At 32.7% G+C, this 15,610-nt stretch overlaps 1 protein-coding gene across 6 annotated transcripts in view; it reads right to left on the bottom strand.

Annotated features, from left to right (window-relative positions):
- The window catches only part of EPHA6 (EPH receptor A6), an 865,677-nt gene that overhangs the window by 782,859 nt on the left and 67,208 nt on the right, over positions 1–15,610 (bottom strand). For 5 of the 6 annotated variants that reach the window (XM_060640206.3, XM_060640200.3, XM_060640202.3 and 2 more), the window contains exon 2: positions 14,106–14,170. In XM_060640206.3, the coding sequence (XP_060496189.3) occupies positions 14,106–14,170 (65 nt within the window). Of the gene's footprint in view, positions 1–14,105; positions 14,171–15,610 lie in introns of those variants that run through there. The other variant, XM_060640205.3, reaches the window with a different exon arrangement.

Raw genomic sequence — 15,610 nt, 5'->3', positions numbered from 1 at the left:
TAAAATATTTATTTTTTAATGATAGTATACAGAAATAAAAGTAATTTTTTATTGTTTATTTATTTTTGAGAGAGAGACAGAGACAGAGAGGCATGAGAGGTGGAGGGGCAGAGAGAGAAGGAGACAGAGAATCCAAAACAGGCTCCAGGCTCTGAGCTGTCAGCACACAGCCCGACAACGTGGGGCTCAAACTCACAGAGTGCAAGATGATGACCTGAGCCGGAATCAGAGGCCCAACTGACTGAGCCACCCAGGAGCCCCAAAAGTAATTTTTATATATTGACCTTGTATCCATTATTATACTCATTGATTTTTACCCCCATTTCTTTTACAAAAGCTAACACTAGAAATGGATCATTAATGAAATAAGGAATTATGAATAGGACACTTTAAGCACAATATTTATAGTTTTCATCCAAGGAAAGTTTTATCTGCGTTTTAGATTTTCACTGAAACGATAAAAACATAGTCTTACAAAGCCTTAAACCCAAGGGTAGATAATACCTCATAATAAAATAAAGCACAACATTAATAACATATTAAGTGCCCTGTAAGTGAAGTTTTATGAAGTATGTTTTTCTGTAATAATATTAATACACACTCAAAAATAATAAATCAATTTATTTAGTTCCCTTAAACTAATCTGTGTACTAGAAATTAATGATACTAATGATCAATTAATAACAAGGTAGACAATATTTGTGAAGGTTAACTTTATGTTTTTTATCATTCATATTTTATTCCTACTCTCTAGTAAACGATTATAATTGATTCGGTGCTTAGAGATATCAAATCTTAAAAAGCTACTGGAAAGCATCATTGAATATCATGTAAGGGATAAACCATTACTGGACTGATACAAACCTTTATATATCTAGACAGACAAATCATAGCCAGAATACATATGATAATATTTAATGGCATTAGATCACAATAGCTTTAGCAGCCATATGCACAATATTACGACCCTAAAACTAGCCTGTTAAGTCCCTGTCCCTGATTTGAAGCTTTCTAACTACTCTGCCCACATTCAACAAAGTGATCTTTTCAAAATATAAGTCTGCTTCCGACACTCCAATAAATTTACATTGAGATAAGATAATTAGATTACATACCTTGCTATGGCCGACAAGGCCTTGTTTGTTAATAATGCTCCTAGCCTCTTTTACCTTCTTTCTCTTCTTGCTTGACTTACTCTTTGCTTCTTTTTGCTTAACCTGTATCCTTCCTTTCCTCCCTCCTTCTCTCACTCTTTCTCTCTACCCACAAGGGTAGATCTCTACCCACAAGGACCTTCATTAATTTAGTCTCATATGCCTTGCAAATTCTGTTTCCACTTTCTGAGAAGTGCTTTCTTTCCTTCTTTTCTCCTGCCAGCATATGCTTACCCTCTGTCTCCTCTCCACTGTCCCTTAGGAAAGTGTTTTCTGATTTTTCTGATCAGATTAAGTTCCTTATTATAAAGTCCAGTGGCATCTCTCCTTCATAAAACTTATACTTATCACATTTTGAGTTTTACACTTACCATATTATATGATTATTTCATTAATGTCTATCTGCTTCCATAACAAGGACCAAATTTTCATTATTATTTTAGTCTTATAGCCAACAATATAGCTTATAATAAATAGTTGCTAAATGGGTGGATAGATGGATAAAAAAAGATAAATTAATGACTGTTGAATAAACACTGACAATTCTTTTTTCTCTCTGAATCACAATGTCAATCATTTGCATCAAGGCAGTCTTTCTTATTTTTTATATAAATTAATAGGTAACATCTCTTAGAGATGTAATAAAACCAGATTCTTAGTCTTCCTCTTTCTAAGCTCAGGAAGCATATAACAAAATTAAGGTATTTTCCTACATACATATAACATATATTGATTTTATATATCAACTCTGGATTACAGAGGTAACGAAGTCATTTTATGATTGTTGGGAAAATATCAATATTAAATCACACTATTGATAAAATTACACATTAATTAAGTTGAAGCATAAATAAATATATATTTATTACATGTTTTCTTTTTTAATAATAAAAGAAAGGTACACCTATTATAGAGAATTTTCAAAAAAAATATAATAAGAACAAAAAAACCAAATCACCCATATTCTCATGACCTAGAGAAACATATTCTTAGTGTTTTTATTTCCTTTCATGTTTTTTTTTGTTCTAGCACTAACAGTTTAAAATAAAGACCAATTTTTTTTTCTTTATTTCACTCAGTATTATATAAGACAACATTCCAATGTTATTTAAGTCTACAATGTAAATACAAGTTTAATGGTTGTATAATAGGCAACATCCTGGCATGTGATCTCATCCTCAAGTTCAGCTTGAGTGAGGTTCAAGATGGCTGTAAAACTCTACATATCATATCTGCATTCTAGATAGCAAAAGGGGATGTATCTATTAAAAAGATTTGACCTCTAGTTGATAGAGCTCATTTTAAGCAGCCATCCTACACAAAACATCTCCATTTACATCTCATTGGCTAAAACATAATGTTTTGGCCACAACTGGCTGCAAAATACACTAGACACTTCAGAGTTTCCTTACTCACACTGCTGCCTTAAAAGGTTCTATTAATGAGAGAGAAAAAGGAGAATGGATATTACATGACAACTAGTAGTTTACTCCATTCAACTAAAATCCATTTTCTCTTCTTCCCAGATTAACTTATACTTTCTCTTCCTCTGTAGTTGGGTATAATAATGTGAACGGGTTGTAGCCAATGAAACATGAGGGAATATACTATGTGCCACTTCTGAACTTTTAAAAAGGACTATCCTCTCCATGGAGAAGAGAAGGAGGAACTCATGACAACAACTAAAGAATACTCACTTTAGACTCTTACATAGGGAGAATAATATTCTTTTGTGCTTGAATTATATATTTGGGGTTTATCTGTAATATAATTAACATTACCTGAACACTAGCAATACAATTTACCAACCAAACAAGGATCCAACCAAACAAAACAAACAAACAACCAAACAAAAATGAATAGGACACAATTAATAATTATTCTAGGACAACAAAAATAAACCAGGACTATTCCAGGCAAACCATTAATCCAAACAACTAGTCCAGTGTTCATAAATAGAAAGAATAAAAAATAACTATTGTATGTTTTCTGTACCTACTTCTTTACTGTAAGACCTAAAATGTGGGTATTTCTGAGAGCAATTCTCATTAGGAACCATGAAGAAATCCCTTTTAATGTGCATCAGAAAGTACTGCATTTAAGGAAAGCATATAATTTGATTAAATGAATAAAATTATTAAATTGAGCAATCTAAATCAACAATTTTACCTCTCCAAATGTGGTCTATAGAATGAACTAACATCAAAGGATAAAATGTGTGTGTGTGTGTATGTGTGTGTATATTTTTAAATCCTAGTTTCATGCTTTCATTTGAAAGACTTTTTAAATTATGTTGAAATATTTTGATATTTATTGCTTCCTAATTATGGGAGAGATGAAGACTAAGTCAAGTATTACATTTATGGGCACAACAGGTTTTGCTTTCCTAAGATAAAACAAAGTTAAACCACATTAAACACCTATTTTGCTTACTATGATACATTAGTTCAAAATACTAATTGCATGGAATACAGATTACAAAAACCTATTTAACATTTAATGCTGACCTATGCTTTTTGAAGCTTGACTGGTTAACATAAATTTTCTAAAATTTGCAGTCCATCTATCAACCATTAAAAATCCATATGTTGTATTTTTTATCTTCCTCTTTAATAACGCAGTGCAGGATTAATATCCATCTGGGGTTAATACTTCCCAGACGTGATTCAGATCATCAACTGTTCTAAACCAGTCATTAATTCTTTGAAAGTGTATTATGCCTTGACTGGGGTTGCTTAAATACCTTTTAAGCTCTTTTATAGTCTTTATTTCATAGGTAAGTATCTTTCCCACCCACCTTTCAACTTACTTTTAATGTAAAAAAAAATTCATGATGAGAAAATGGATTGGATTGCCTAAAATACAAAAATGAGAATAAATATATAAACCATTCTGCCTATACTCAAGACCAATGCTAAATAAGAACTCAGTTCAATTATCACAAGCATTTAGTCTTTTCTTCATAGCTGATTCAGCCCAAAGGTAATATCAAACTGTTCCAGCTCCAGTGAGAGTTGTAATACCAATATCTTATCTAAGATATCTTAACCAATAACTTATATAAAATAATTTGCTACTTGTATATCTATGTAGCTATTCAACCAACTTTTACTGAACATGTCAAAGGTCAGTCACTATACTGCCTAATTGATACAGGTGACACATGCAATCCATTTCTTTGAGAGTTCACAATCTGGTAGGAGGCAGACATTTAAATTTTGTGAAATAAATGCTATGATATGTATTGAGTTTTGGGTATCCCAAAAAAAAGGAGTTTCCTAAAATTCAACTTTCTGCAGTAATAAGTCTACACAGAAAAGATGGAAAATCTTCTTTGCTTTAAAATACCAACAGGAAAAAAGCCAGAGAAGATAAGGGTTGACAAGAGAACGTTCCATATAAACTCAATAGCATAGTCTTACACGAAAGTAACAGAAAGTTACATAGAAGAAACTACAAAAGTCTCTTTTAAAAAAAAGCTGGAAAATGGGCATGGCTAAAGGGCAGAGAACATCAGAAGGTGAAAAGTGAGAAGCAGCTGTGGGTCATGGGGCAAATGGTAGATAAGGGGAATAGGGATTAAACAGGAACAAGATTTGATCTTCAGTTTTCAGATTAGTCTGGCCACAGGATAAAGGATGGGTTTGAAAGGTTGGTGGAAGGGGCTGGAGAAAAACCCAAAGCAAGAGGATAATTTAAAACATAACCATGCTGATGTGGAGGAGGTGATGAGGAACCAAATTGATGCGGTAATGATAGAGAATGATCTGAAAGAGCTTCAAGGAGGTAGAACAACAGGATTTGGAGATTGGAGGTGGGGCTTAAGAATGAGTCAATCACTTAAAATGCAAACAAGATTATAAGAATATCTGGCTGACTATATTTCATCTAGTTGTTAAGTATTTTACTAATAATCCCTTAGAGTTCATAAGAGAATTTAGCATTTGTATGTGCTTGCTTTGGATTTAGATGTAGACTCTTTTGTTTATAAATGAAATGGGTTTTTTAAAGTTTATTTATTTATTTTGAGAGAGAGAGAGAGAGAGAGAGAGAGAGAGAGAGAGAGATAACTTGTATGTGTGTGCATGCAGGTAGGAAGACAGACAGAAAGGGAAAGAATCCCAAGCAGGCTCTGTGCTCAGAACAGAGTCCAACATGAGCACAAATCGAACCATAAGACCATGACCTTAGCTGAAATCAAGAGTCGGATGCTTAACTGACTGAGCCACCAGGGGCTCCTAAATGAAACAGTTTATAAATAGCTTGAATTATTCTGGTTAAAACAATTAGAACTTTTTGATAAAACCAGAAACTGAGTTTAAATTATATAATATGGGAGTTATTTTAAAAGAACAACTGTAAACTTCTGTTGGAACTAGGAGACTAGAAGTTAAAGCTTTCTAAGTAATAGTGTAAAAAATAAAGAGAATAAAGGAAAGATTATGTTATATAAATCAAAGGTAACTGGCTTAAAGTGACCCATACCATTATATATACATATATATATGCATATATATATGCATGCATATATATATATATATATATATATATATATGCATGCTTATGGGAAGACACCGACAAGAATATACAATAAAAAACCGCAGAGATACTGGAAAAATGAATTGCATACATACTTATTTTCAGCTGCCCAGAGAATATGAAGCTAATTATATATTCACAGATCAGTAAATACTTCACATCTGATTTCCCAAATCATTACTATCTGCTTTACTCTTACTTTTCTTCCTCACCATAGAATTAGTTTCATCACTACTCAATACATGTTCTTTCAACTGGTAAAAACTAAGGAAGTAATCCACATATTTACTTATTTTGGAGAGGATGCTACTATATAGGAAGGAATAGTCTGATATAGTTCACAGAAAAGTGCCACAAATCACAGTTGCTCAGCATTATGAACGGTAGTCCAATTATGGAAGGAGCCCAAATGTCCAACAACTGATGAATGGATAAAGAAGTTGTGGTATGTATACACACACACACACACACACACACACACACACACACACAGAGTAGAGTATTACTCAGACATAAAAAAAGGATGAAATCTTGTCATTTTTGTAGTAATGTGGATGGAGCCAGAGACTATTATGCTAAGCAACATAACTCAGTCAGGGACAGACAAACGCCATATGTTTTCACTTATATGTGGAATTTAAGCAACAAAACAGATGAACATAGCGGGGAAAAAAGAAAGGCAAACAAGAAAAAAGACTTAACTACAGAGAACAAACTGAGGGTTGCTGGAGGGGAAGTGGGCAGGGGCATGGGTTAAATGGGTGATGACTATTAATGAGGGTACTTGGTATGATGAGCATTGGGTGTGTATGTAAGTAATGAATCGCTAAATTCTACACTTGAAACTAATATTACACTGTATGTAAATGAACTGTAATTTAAATAAAAACTTAGAAAAAAAACAAAAAATATCACAGTGGCTCAGATATTAAATATTTGGAAATTTATGGACTCTAATAGGCTATGCATATTTATTCACCTGTTTCCTCGCATTGCCCACATGCAGGGGAGGTCATTTACCCAAGCACAAGTTGCTAAAAGAGGGCCTGTAGCTGGGGTAATTCATATTCCTGTGTTCTCTTCAAGGAAATTCTACCTTCCATGGATTTTATGTTTCCTGGTTGGCCTTAAAACAGGCTCTGATATATGGAATACAGTGCCTTTCCAAACAGTTTAATTGTAATAGAAGACTCTTTTATTACAAAAATCATTTTGCCATTATAAAAATTATTATAGTAATGGAATTACTATGTTCACTTATAGCTTTTATTTAGACATGAATGACCTGAATCACTATTTTCCTAATTGCTTCAGAATAAATTTCCTAATAGTAATTCACTATATTTAACAGATAAGATCACATATCTTGTATCATCTTGGATTATTCAAACCCTAAAGATCATCTAAGTCACAACGTGCAAAAAATACATATATGGTATTTGAAATTAATATTTGACATCTCAGAAACAAAGTTTTCTAACCTCTAATTGTCATAACTAATATAAAATACAACTTAATATCCAATAGCAATTTTTTTCTACTAGCATTCAGTCTTCTTTTTGTTACAGTGTACTTCACTGTTGAAAAGAAGTTTGATTTTGAGTATTGGTGTGCCTATATCTATGTCCACTACAACTCTGTAACAAAGATCTGATCTACTATGTTTTACAAGTAGCCAAATCAGAAGAGTGGGAGAAAAAAACTGGGAAAATCAAAACTTTCATTTTCTTGCTAAAATTATTACTATGAATAAAAATAAATAGTTAAAATCTTCTGGGTGAGTTGATGGGGTGATTAAAAATCAAGTTGTTTCAGGGCATCTGGGTGGCTCAGTCAGTTAAGCGCCTGACTTCAGCTCTTCAGCTCAGGTCATGATCTCGTGGTTTGTGAGTTCCAGCCCTGCATCAGGCTCTGTGCAGACAGCTCAGAGCCTAGAGCCTGCACCCAATTTTGTCTCTCCCTCTGTCTCTGCCCATCCCCAATTCACTCTCTCTCTCTCTCTAAAAAGTAAATAAACATTAAAAAACTTAAAAATCAAGTTCTTTCCATCAACAATAAGTACTTTTTAAATGTTTACGTATTTTGAGGGAGGGAGCGAGGGAGGGAGAGAGAGAGAGAGAGAGAGAGAGAGAGAGAGAGAGAGAGAGAGAGAGAACGAGCACAGACAAGATGCAGAGAGACAGGGAGAGAGAGAATCCCAAGCCCACTCCAGGCTGTACACGCAGAGCCCGATGCAGGGCTCAATCTCACAGATCATGACCTGGGCCGAAATCAAGAGTCAGACACTTAACCAACTGAGCCATGCAGGCACCCCAACATTAAGTATGTGTAATATTGAATATAAATCAAATAATACCTTATGGAATTATTATTATGAAATGTTACCTTTCAACTATCAGGATTTATTCAGGTATAAGTACTGTTAATAATCAGTATGTGGCTACCCAAACAAGTCATTTATCTTTGCAATTACAGTATCAAAATTAAAAACCACATAGCTATTACATTTTAAGTAGTATCAAATATAATTAATAAAGCTCACAGGAAACGGTATGTCTTTAATCATGAAATTTCTTTTCTATATTATGAAAAGTCTTTTACTTTTCTGGTGAGTACCAGTTACTTTTTATTAGTCAGAATTAATATTGAGCCAGGATGCCCCACTGTGATATACCCACTGCTGGGAAGTATTGAATGGAACCTGATCTGTAATGAGTATTACGGATTTTGAATGTCACAGTCAACTACAGGTCTTACTGTATTTTTCTATTTCATCTACAATGTTCTATATTGGCCAAAACCAAACTGTAATAAATAAACTATCAATAAATAAAACTATCAGTTGAAAGGAGTAAACCACGAGTATTTCAAGAAAATTTATGTGATTTTTCTTTAACTCTTTTTCAGATTATGAGAACTCAAGAGATATATATTTTTTAATTTCTTCTTTTGTACAAAGTTATTGCATGAACAGTATCCTTCATGTTTCCTTTTTTCTCATTAGCATTACAATAACATGACTTCTTAAAGACTATCTCCTTCCCAGAAGATTTTCAAAATTAAAATGGGTCTTTCATTTTTGCACTGGGTAAGATTTAGTATTAACTAGTTAGTTATTAGTGATTTACAGCAAAAGGAAAATCAAGGGCATATGCCCTGTACTTAATATTTATGAAAAAAAAATCTCCACTATTCACTAATAACTTCCATATGTTATGTAAAAATTTATATTCAGCATTCTTTCATTGATTACCATAGCACTATTAACTACTTTGTTATATCATCATCATTTCACTATGTTAGTGTAATACACTGACAGATTAAGGATGGAAGGGACACTTACAGGATAAAGTTCTTAAGATTTTTAAATTATGTAGACATAAAATTTTGACATTAGGCACTGAGAGCATAGTGTTAAGAATTACAACCACTGGTTACCAAAATCTTTGATGTATTCATTCTTTTCTAAAACCAAGCTCCAGCATATATACAAGTGTAACTATTCAATTGTACTCTGTTCTCAATATATCAATAATGTCATATTGTCTATATTTTGAACATCCTTTCCTAACGATTTTCTAAGGTGCTTACCTTTCATTTCCAAGGGTCTATGTTATTATCTAAAACAAAAGAAAGCTTTATGAATTTTTGTTTGTTTGCTTAACTGAATCCAGAACATTTTTACTTTTACTTCTATTTACTGGGGGTGAGACATACGCTATCTAAATGAGTTAAGAAGCTGAAATTCTAAGTTTTCCACAATATGGTTAGCCTATCATCACAGTCTCCTTTCCCACAAAACCCTTCACCCAACCACGCAAATTATTCTCAACATTCCTATAACATAATGCACACACATTTGAGAATTCTGTGCCTTTCCTCAAGTTATTCTTTTTGCCTAACAGATGCTTTCCACCCTCTCATCCAGCCCATATGTGATTCCTTCACAGTTTATAAGAAAGAGCTGATGTCACATCCTACTACCATTTTTTCTGACCAGAATTAATCCCTCCTTTTATTATTTTTTCAGAAACCATTACTCAAAACTACCTGAAGACACTCTTTGGCCTTATAATTGTGCAGAATTAGCTCTATACTCCAAGACTCCGCAAGTTATGTAAGCATACTTTTAAGCACCCTAATAGGGTACTTGGCACAAAGAGCATAAAATGAAAAGTTTGTTAAATTGAATTCTGGGGGCGCCTGGGTGGCTCAGCTTGTTAAGTATCCGACTTCAGTTCAGGTCATGATCTCACGGCTTGGGGGTTCGAGCCCCAAGTTGGGCTCTGGGCTGACAGCTCAGAACGAGGAGTCTGCTGCGGATTCTGTGTCTCCATCTCTCTCTGTCCCTCCCCTGCTCATGCTCTGTCTCTCTCTCTCTCAAAAATAAATAAACATTTAAAAAAATTTAAATTGAATCCTGGACACCACATATTTTAAATGTTAGTACAAGTGAGTTGACAAGCAAGCATTTCAGCAAATATATACATTTTTTTTTTCATTTTTGCAAGCCTAAAGGTCATTTGCTCAAGACTATTCAGTCACCTATCTTCCACATTCTGTAACCAGAGGTGCTTACTTACTACTCAAATAACCAGTAATGGTTGTGTTTACAACATTGCAAATGTCTATTCCTGTAACCACATTAGCATGATACTACTGGTGGGATGGCTATTCTAAGTAAAAAGAAAAAAAAAACTATTAAATAACTTATTAAATCACATTATTTTATATAAATAGTATATAATTTCAAAAATGTCTCTTAGTTCAAGTCTTTATAGAAAAAAAATTTATCTGGGATCCTGGGTGGCTCAGTTGGTTAAACATCCAACTCAGATCATCATCTCACAATTCATGGGTTCGAGGCCCATGTTGGGCTCTATACTGACAGCTCAGAGCCCGGAGCCTGCTTTGGATTCTGTGTCTCGCTCTCTCTGCCCCTTTCCCCGCTCACACTTTGTCTCTCTCTCTCTCTCTCTCTCTCAAATATAAACATTTAAAAAAAAGAAAAAAATGATCAATTAAAATGTTATTCCTAGAAAATACTTCATTTAGAGAAATACCAATTATACTTGATATCATAAAATTACCCAATTTAACATCTAGCTGTCTTTTCTACCTGTGGCACATTTGTAAAATCAACTTAAGTAGTCAAGTTTAGTGAAAAAAGTCAATTTTAGTTAAAATGACCATTCATATTAGCATGGCTCAATAAATGTGACAACCTGAAAAAAAGTCATACAATTTCAAATAGATATAATTTTAATATACAGATATAAATCGTAGTTTAAATGTTATAAATTGATTAACGGTTTCTATAGGCTTTTAATTATTTGACTATTACTGATGTCTAAATGATTTTCACTCTTGCCATCTTTAGTAGCCTTTTTCAAAGTTCTTCATCCTTCTTGATTATTTCCTTACTTGTTTTTACCTATCAAGAGCATTAAGTAAACTCCATTCTTGTCAGTAATATACACCCTTCATTAAAAGAGAAATTGAAGCTATATATTTTCTTTAAAACTTACTTAAGTCATCTATCCATTTTATTGTATCCCCTGATTAACCTGTTTCCTCTAATTCATGCACCTATTATAAACTATGTCCATATACTCTCATTTTCAATTATTCCTACTGCTTTCACTTTCCATATATGCATTATTATTTGAGGGATAATCTAAAAGTAATATAGATCATCCCAACAGTGACATTCCAAGGCAATTGAGTATTCAATTTATGTGTTAATGCCTGAATCCTTGTGTTACTTTTCCCTCTGTAGTTTATACATATTGGTCACTGGTCTTTATATTTACAAGGTAGAATCTTAAAGGAAATAAGAAGCACATATATGTGTTAAAAATTAGGATCTGTTTGGCTTAGAATTTTCACTGCACTAATTCCTAGCTCTGTGACCTTGTAAAGGTTATTTAATGTACCTGAGTCTCAATTTCCGTATGTTTCAATAGGGTAAAATGATTCTTGATTTCTAGGACTCATGTGAATAAACTTCTTTGAACAAAGCCTAGCATATGGTAAATGCCTGATAAATGTTAACCATTTCTCCCTTTTCCACCTTATTCTATCATACATATTTTCTACTGTTGTGTCTCCTTCCTCTCCTTTCTCTCTTTCCTCCTGCAAATCCATGGCTGGTGTCCAAAATGTTCATCTCAGTCAACTACTATGTTTGGCAAGGGGAGAAAAGAAATCTGAATCAATTATGCAAATATCAACATAATTAATCGGCCTTTCATGAAGTTTCCAATGCTCCTCTCTGTTACCAGTGCCATGATAAAGATATAGGCTTTAGTAGAAATAATTTATTTTGAAATAAATCCCATCAGTCACGATTTAGCCTATAACTTGTTGGTATTTTTTGTTCCTTACTCTCTTTAAGAAGAGGTTTCTCCAACTGGGAACCAGAACTCAGATATACCTCATAAGGCTACTATGGAAATAAAATGTAAAATTCTTAGTGCAGTGTCTGCAAATAGAAAACTATGGAGTAAGCATTACTTTTCAGACAATTCTGCCCTTTCTCTTCGAAACTAATAAACTAGATATAGTAGAAAAAAAATCTCACTTTCATAACACCTATGACAAGATCATTGTAAGAACAATAGTTCTTTACAGTAAGTTTACTTGTAACTCACTAAGTCCCTGTGTCTCCTCATTACCAGTTTGTTTTGAAACAGCCTGATCAAGACAAATACAATCAGGACAGCAGGGGTGTAACTGCTGTTCCTCACAGGATTCTTTGGCTATGACTCCATGAGGTGAGTGATAATATAATCACTAAACTTTTTGTCATTTTTTTTCAACAATGGAAAAATAATTCTTATAAACTTTTTAAGGATTTATACGTTCTTATAAATTACTTTGTACACTGAGAACACAGATATGTATATATCTTGGAGGGGTATTTTAGAAAAAAAAATCATTCATTCCTTGAAAGTAACTAATAAATTTAACATGTTTAATACAATCAATAAATATTGATGTTTACTAAAAATAAGATGATGAATGTACAAATATAGTTTCAAAGATATATTTTCAGGAATGGTTTGATGAGAGCTCTATGAAAATAAAAGGAAAATTTCAAAAAAATAAAATCAGTCTGTAAAGCAAACAAGTCTAAGGAAACAAAAAGCCTGCTGAACAGACAGAAAAGTTAACTCTTTACAGAAATGTATACTTGAAAATACACATTTAATGACTATTTATATAAAAAGTCAAATTCAAACAGCAATATTTGAATGATTCTAAAAAGAAAACGTTTTTCAGTCAACTCCTTTCAAATTTAAATTTGCAGATGTAATGGAAAAAAAAAACAATATAAAAGTATCAACTAAGAATCTGATGAATGAGAAAAATACAATTTATAAAAAAAGGAAGAAAAGCTAACCCAAGTACACCTGAATAACTGTTGACTACCTCCGTTACTATAAATTTTCCTTAATTCGGCAAAATCTATACAAAAAGCTTCACAAACCATCCTTTTATTTTTACTTGAAACAATTTTTTAATATGGAATTTATTGTCAAATTGGTTTTCATACAACACTCAGTGCTCAACCCAACGGGTGCCCTCCTCAATGCCCATCACCCACTTTCCCCTTCCTCCCACGCCCCCATCAACCCTCAGTTTATTCTCAGTTTTTAAGAGTCTCCTATGGTTTGGCTCCCTCCCTCTCTTTTTTTTTTCCTTCCCCTACCCCATGGTCTTCTATTAAGTTTGTCAGGATCCACGTAAGAGTGAAAATTAAAAAAGAAGTAGAAACACATTGCAATGTGAAAATGTGCAAAATATATTAAACCACATAAAAAGTCCATTATAACCACAGCTAAAGTGATATCAGGACTTGAAAAATTAGTTTGTAAATTACACATCTTTAAATTACACATGCCTTTCAAAAGCAACTACTCTCAGGTAACAAAACCTAATCATAATGTTTCTTTTGGTCAAGTTCAAAAACATACACTGGTTTGTTACACTCATATGTTTTAATAAAAAATAAATTGTTAATATCTGTAAAATCCACTTCTTTTATAACAATCTAAAGTTTGTTTATGGACAAATACTCACTGAGGTTACCAAATTTAATAAACCTATATACAAAAACCTCTTATACATAGAATTTTTTTCTATGAAAAAAATATTTATAGGGGAGACAGTCTAATATTATATAAACACTGTATTAAAGAATAATGATAATTTAAAGAAAAGCAAATATTTTTATACATCATTCTCATTGGTTACCAATTCTAATTGTATTTTAATCTTTTCTAAGAGATTTTAGTTATGTGCTAAAATTCATGGTAACTAGAGCCAAAATTCACTGTTCCTTTAACTATTATAACAAATTCTAAAACCTAGTAAGGATGAAAGTTTTAAAAACATAATTAAACTTACCCCATTTAATGGATATGTTTTCCATCCTAGCTCTCCCAGCACAGTTGTTGTATCAAGCAACACAACTGGAATTAAATAAAAAAAAAAAAAAAACTTACATGAATATCTCAATTGATGAAAAAAATATGTTATTTAAATCATTAATGTCAACTACCTTTACTATTATTCATTGCATTAGCTTTAATAAGTTGCATTACTTACTTTAAAATTAACTATGTATACTAAATTCTAATATATAATAATATTAATAATAAAATAACATAAAGTAGTCCTAACTTATTTCCAAAACATGTAATTTGTGTTTAACAATGCTAAATAAGGCAGATAACTGAATAACAGAATTAAGTTATTTTTAATAGCTGACTTTTAAAACTGACAAGTGTTGAAGGAGGTAATCAAGAGGATGTGACTGTCATTTGACCCTCGAGCTGGACTCAGGCAACTGTAGGCTCCTCATCCCCCCACCCCCCTCCCCTATTCTCAGAATATGAGCTCTGCCTACTGTTCCCATAGTGGGAGCTATTTCAGGGACACAACCTTGACAGAGTAACATTAGTCATTGCAGAATATTCTTTCAGTACTGTTTAAATCAATTCATTAAACATACGTTTGTAGAACTAAGCTTCAATTATTTAAATTTTATTGTGGAAAATTCTCAAACATATTTTAGAATGTAGAGAAAACAGTAAAATGAACCCTCATGTACTCATCATCCAGATTCAATAATTACCAATTTATAGCCAATCTTACTTCATCCACATGTTTTTATCTACTCTCTCCCACTGCAGGATTTCTTTGAAGCAAATTCCAGTAATATCCATAAAAATTTAAGCATATATTTCTAAGATAAAGACTCCTCTTTATATAGCTACAGTAACTTAATTCATTACTATAAGTAGTAATTCCTTAATGCCATCAAATATCCAGTGTTTAATATCCCTATTGTCTCTACTTACTTGAATAGAAAAATCAAGCTCTAAATAAGTCCTATTCATTACACTGAATTGACAATCTACTTTTGTTTTTTAATCTACACTTTATCCCATTAACTTTTTTTGTTAGATTTATTGAGGTATGATTTACTTACAATAAATTTACCCTTTCTAAATGTACATTTCTATGAATTGTGACAAACACCCACATCCATGTAACCACTGCTACAGTCAAGCTATGGAATATTTCCATCACCCCCAAAACTTCCTTTGTTATCCAATATGGCTAATCCCTTCCACAGCCCAGTCCCTGGCAACTACTAATCTAACTTCTGTCCCTATGATTTTGCCTTTCCCAAAATGTCAAATGAATGAAATAGTATAGCATGGGGTCTTTCAAGACTGGTTCTTTCTTGTAGCATAACGCATTTGAGATTCATCTATGTTGCTGCATGTATCAATAGTTCCTTTTTATTGTTGAAAAGTATCCTATTGTATGGAATTCCCTACTTGATGGAAATGTGAGCTATTTCCCGTTGGGGACATTATAAATAAAGCCACTATAAACTTTTA

The sequence above is a fragment of the Panthera onca genome, chromosome C2 (genome assembly GCF_046562875.1).
Source record: "Panthera onca isolate mPanOnc1 chromosome C2, mPanOnc1 haplotype 2, whole genome shotgun sequence".
In the NCBI taxonomy this organism is placed as follows: domain Eukaryota; kingdom Metazoa; phylum Chordata; class Mammalia; order Carnivora; family Felidae; genus Panthera; species Panthera onca.
This window is presented reverse-complemented; position numbering and strand designations above follow the sequence as displayed.